General features: G+C 42.1%; 1 protein-coding gene across 1 annotated transcript; it reads right to left on the bottom strand.

The window, feature by feature from the left end:
- Positions 1–656: 656 nt before the first annotated feature.
- LOC149821969 (uncharacterized) lies at positions 657–1,337 on the bottom strand. Its single transcript, XM_089980199.1, has one exon. It carries the CDS (start codon positions 1,335–1,337, stop codon positions 657–659), a length of 681 nt encoding a protein of 226 aa, XP_089836325.1.
- Between the last annotated feature and the right edge of the window lie 3,526 nt (positions 1,338–4,863).

Here is a 4,863-nt window from a genome sequence, read left to right as displayed (position 1 = left end):
CATGCCTAATCAAATTTAGGTTAGGGTCATGCTATGTTTGGGCCAGAAAAAGTAGACCACATGACTCGGGACCCTAACTTCCAAGCCATCTTGGTTAATTAACTGGCTTGGCACTCGCACTTTCAGGATTCCCTCCCCAGCTATTGCGAATAGCTGAGGCTTGGAGGACCACTCACAGTCACTGGCAGAGGGTTCTCTCTCTCTCTCTCTCTCTCTCTCTCTCTCTCTCTCTTTTGTGGACCATATAACATATAGTTGGTCATTCAAACAAAGGGGCATATTTGTCAATTGAGGTACCCATAGAGCAACTAAGGGAATAATCACCGTGTCTTTGCACGGAACGTCAGACTCTATTTTGTCTGCTTGGACTCTCAACTCGCTGTGAACTGTCCTGCTCTTTCCTCCCTCCTCACTCATCTCTCAAAATAGTAAATTACCAACATAACCAAACAGTAAAAATGAAATTTCTACTACCAGCCTGAAGACTCGCTCGCCGGAATCTGATAGCATGTTCAAAATCATCCTCGAAACATTCATAAAATTGGGCGGAATGAGGTCGGAATCTCACACATGCGCCAAAATTTTTAACAACTCTATAGTTACAGTGTGTAAAAATAGAGATGATTTCTGTTTCCAATTCCTTATTTGCATCACTGCTACGGTTTATGTCCAAGACGAAGCTCGAGGTCGAGTTCTTCGATGAATGCCGAGTTCCCAGCCTTCGTCGCACCGCCGGCCATTATTGCTGCGAATTCCGAAGGCTCGATTTGGTTGTCTGCAGAGGAGAGAGATGAAGAAAGGAATTGCACCGACGAGGCAGGAGCGTAGCCTGATGAGTACTGAGAAACGGGTAGAAGTGTTGATGGAGAATCTACGCATCCAGCGATCCCTGGCCTAAATAACGCTGCCGAGCCCGGCCCAGCATCACCGGGAAAGGCATACATCATACAAAGACCGCTGGTTCCCGGGGTGGTGTGGGTGGTGAACTCGCGGTGGTGAGCGAAGTAGAGCGAAGCAGGAGAAGGTTCAGGTGCAGCAGTGGGTGAGGAGGCCGGGGAGAGCTGTCGAAGCCGGGCGCGATCACGGCGGTGGACGTTCATGTGGCCGCCGAGGGCCTGCGCCGACCGGAATTCTCTCCGGCAGAAGGTGCAAGTATAGGAGCGTGGTGGCCATGTCGAGCCCAGGATGTTCCCGGTGTCCTCCGCGAAGGCGCGAGCTTCCCACGAGTCGTCTGCATCATCGCCAGGCCTGTGCGTGCTCCATGACAGCCACTGGGTGGTGCCGGAGCGAGGCTCTGCAGGTTGTGCCGCTGGGTTCAGGCTGAGGTCGGCAGCCATGGTTGCACCCACAAGCTTCAATAAAGAAGGGAGGTAACGAAAATGTTCAAGGGGTGAAGGATGAGAGAGAGAGAGGACTTAAAGTTTAAGGTTTTATATAGAAAGAAAGAGAGGATTTTGCATGGAAATATGACACAAAAATGGAAGCTCCCAGGATTTTGCATGGAAATATAGAAACAAAGTGTGTTGCTTGCTGCCCTGACCTGACCTTTCATGAACGAGAAGGCGGCTGGCCTCCGTTATTATTATTATTATTCGTTAAAAATTCAAATTGACCCCTAAGCTTTTCATCATAATTCAAAAATACACGTATATATAATCAGCTTTTTTGTCTCTTCTCTTCTAAAGTTCTGTCTTTCTTCTCTACAAGTTTTAACCAATTTGTTATGGCATGAGGATGAATACGTTTTAAAGATAAATAAATAATAATAATAAGTAAATTCACCTAATTATTGAAGGGTAAAATAGTGGGCATACAGGACTAAGATATATTCTTATGGTTGTGAAAAGATAATATCGTTGTATAAACCCCAAGATATATATATATAATAACTGTAATTAATTTTTAAACATTTTACTTTTATCAACATAAACAAAACTTTTCTAGTGCTCTTTTTCAAAATATCCAAAGCGTTAAGTACCTTCTTAATTATGCCAAAAAAATTAGATGCCACTTTAAAAATTCTTATAGAAATTACATAGTAAAAAGAAAGAAAAAAAGGTAAAGGTAAAGATGAAAGTAAGTCGCACGCCAATCTCAGTGATTTTTCCTTGTTGTGTAAATGGACAGATCATTCGCATCGACCTTGACGCCAGTTTTTACTGCCATGCACTTGACCCCATCCAACCAAACCAACTTCATCTGTCACTTTCTTACTACCTCTCACAGTCTCAACACACGAATACAATGCAACCCCACAAGTATTTCGAATTTACTGCCGCGTGAGAAACCGAAGCATTGAAGATATCTCACTACTGATAGTTGTGCATCGTATATCATTTGTAGGCTTTTGATCTCCGGGAAATGGATAGCAAAGAAAGATCTCAGTAGTCACATGTGCTCCCCCGATGAAATGGCATTGCTATTTACTCAGTGTGTGGCAGAACAAGATCAAGAACGTAGATTCTTGAAATCGACAATTCAAACATGCTTTTGTGTGTAGTATTTTTTTGGTAGGAGACTTCCCCCCAAGTCATGTGCCAGTTACCATTTTGTTTTTTTTTACAGAGAGAGAGGGTTTTGTGAGAAAAACTTTTTTTTTTATAACCAAGGAAACCACACGTGTAGGACTGTGGGGATGCATTTACGGGCATTCCCCCCTCCCCAGGTAGGGCTGGTTATGGAGCTGAACCAGGCGAGCTTAAAGTGTTCAAGCTTGGCACATTCACCTGACGAGCCAAGCCAAGTTCAAGCACATAATGAGACCAAGTTAAATGAGCTAGCTAGTCCGAGCTGGCTTCTTTATATATAGGGAAAATGCAATGTTTTAAAGCTGAAAGAAGTAGGATTACAAAAAAATACATGTAAGCAAAACTTAGGGAATGTATTTCTTATGTGAGGTCATGACTTTTTTTTTTTTGTTGAGAGAGGTGAAATTCATTCATAAAGTAATCACCATAAAAAATTGCATGTGTGATGAGGTATCACCCCACTACGAAAGTCTAACAGAGAAATTAAAAGACATCAAACCAAAAAACAGTAGGCTGAAATCAATTTAGCTTGAGGTCATACGAAGATCTCTAAATAAAGGCTCTGTTCTTGCCAATCCATTCCAAGTTTTGTTCTTGCCATATGCGGTGCACTTTCTCGGTGATTTCCCATCTCAGCTGATCCAACAGGCCCTCTTGATCACTGTGATATCCTCTGAAAATGTGTTGATTCCATTCCAGCCTAATAGAGGACGCACACACTCAATGCACCGAATACACTCACACACCGATATAATGTGGTTCGGTAAACACCTACATTCACGACAGTCTCTCTATTCAAACTTGAAGAAGGACTCCTCTCTTCTTATCTTTATATAGATTACAGTGAGAGTTTGGTTTAGTACATTTGGAAAAATTCGGAATAGCCTTAGAATTAGGAATACAAATCTTGGACGAAGATCTTTCCTTCTTATCATTATCTTTAGGATTAGGTAAGCAAGGCTGATCTTTAGCAGGTGACGGTTTGGAGTCTCTTATCATTATCGACTTTCTAAACAGATGATCTTTAGCATTAGACGACTTTCCTTTCATGTGAGCAATAGCTTGAGAGTCCATTTGGGAAGGAGTCTTGGTGATCGATCCTTTCAAATTCTTATCTCTAATAGCCCCCTGCAAACACAATGGGCCCGGGCGCACATTGAGTTTGAACCACAACAGTAAAAACCGCTGAGAAGATAAGGGTTTAGTGAAAATGTTAGCAAGTTGATCATGGGTATGAAGATATTGAACCTGTAATTCCTTCTTCACCCCTTTGTCACGAAAAAATAAACATCGATTTCAATGTGTTTGGAGTGAGAATGAAAAACCAGCTGAGAAGCAAGGTACGCTCCAATGTTGTCACACCAGATAATGGGAGAGGATGACCAAAGATACCCAGTTCATGTAGCAGATAACCAACCCAAGTAACCTCGGCTTCAGAATTGGAGAGAGCTCGATTTTCGACCTTGGTGCTCGATCGAGACATGATAGTTTGCTTCTTGTAGCTCTAGGATACCAAATTGAGACCACTAAACATTGCATAACCACTTGTAGATTTTCGATCATCTGGGCACCCAGCCCAGTCTGCATCGGTATATACTGATAGGTCAAAATTAGCGAAACGAGTCATAGTCAAGCCATAGAAAATTGTAGCTTTAAAATAGCATAAAATATGCTTGACTACATGCCAATGATCCATAGTGGGTCAGAGCATGAATTGACATACTTTATTGAAAAAAAAAAAATTTGTGCCTTTTGAAATTCAAAAGGGCAATAAATGGAGACTTAAATAGGAGGCGACTTTCCAAAACAAGAGGGGCTGAACGATTGGGCCACCTTGGAAGCCCAACCGTCCAGCATGGTAAAGAGTCTCCCTTCCATATTCTGGAAATGGAAGGGAGTTTCAAAAAAAATGAAAATGAGCAGCCGTTTTGAGTGCTGCAATAAAAGCAAGAAAAAAAAATGAAACTAGTATTGAAGGCGGTTTTTTTTAAGAGACTTTACAAACAAAAAAATTGGGGAGCCTTGAAAACTCCTCTTCTTTCCACTCCCACGCCTATGCTCTCTCAGCCCAGCCGTGTGAGTTAACTTGGTGGCGCCCTCCACCATTGATTCAAGCGGAGGAAGGTTCGATAGTACTGAAAACCACCAACCAAGGTTGAAGGGAAGCACCGAGAAGGACGATACTTCAAAACCAGCATATCGGTTTTGTTCATAATTTTTTTATCGAGAGGTAAGAGCATTTTATCCGTATGTATATGCTCAGCGTCATAAGGTACCAAGCAAATCACGGTTGTTCAAAACATAAATCTTTTTATGTGATATATGTTAAATCTGT

This window comes from Nuphar pumila, chromosome 11 (genome assembly GCF_984573655.1).
Source record: "Nuphar pumila chromosome 11, dmNupPumi1.hap1.1, whole genome shotgun sequence".
NCBI classification, from domain to species: domain Eukaryota; kingdom Viridiplantae; phylum Streptophyta; class Magnoliopsida; order Nymphaeales; family Nymphaeaceae; genus Nuphar; species Nuphar pumila.
Note: the sequence above shows the minus strand (reverse complement) of the source record. Positions and strands in the feature narration are given on the sequence as shown.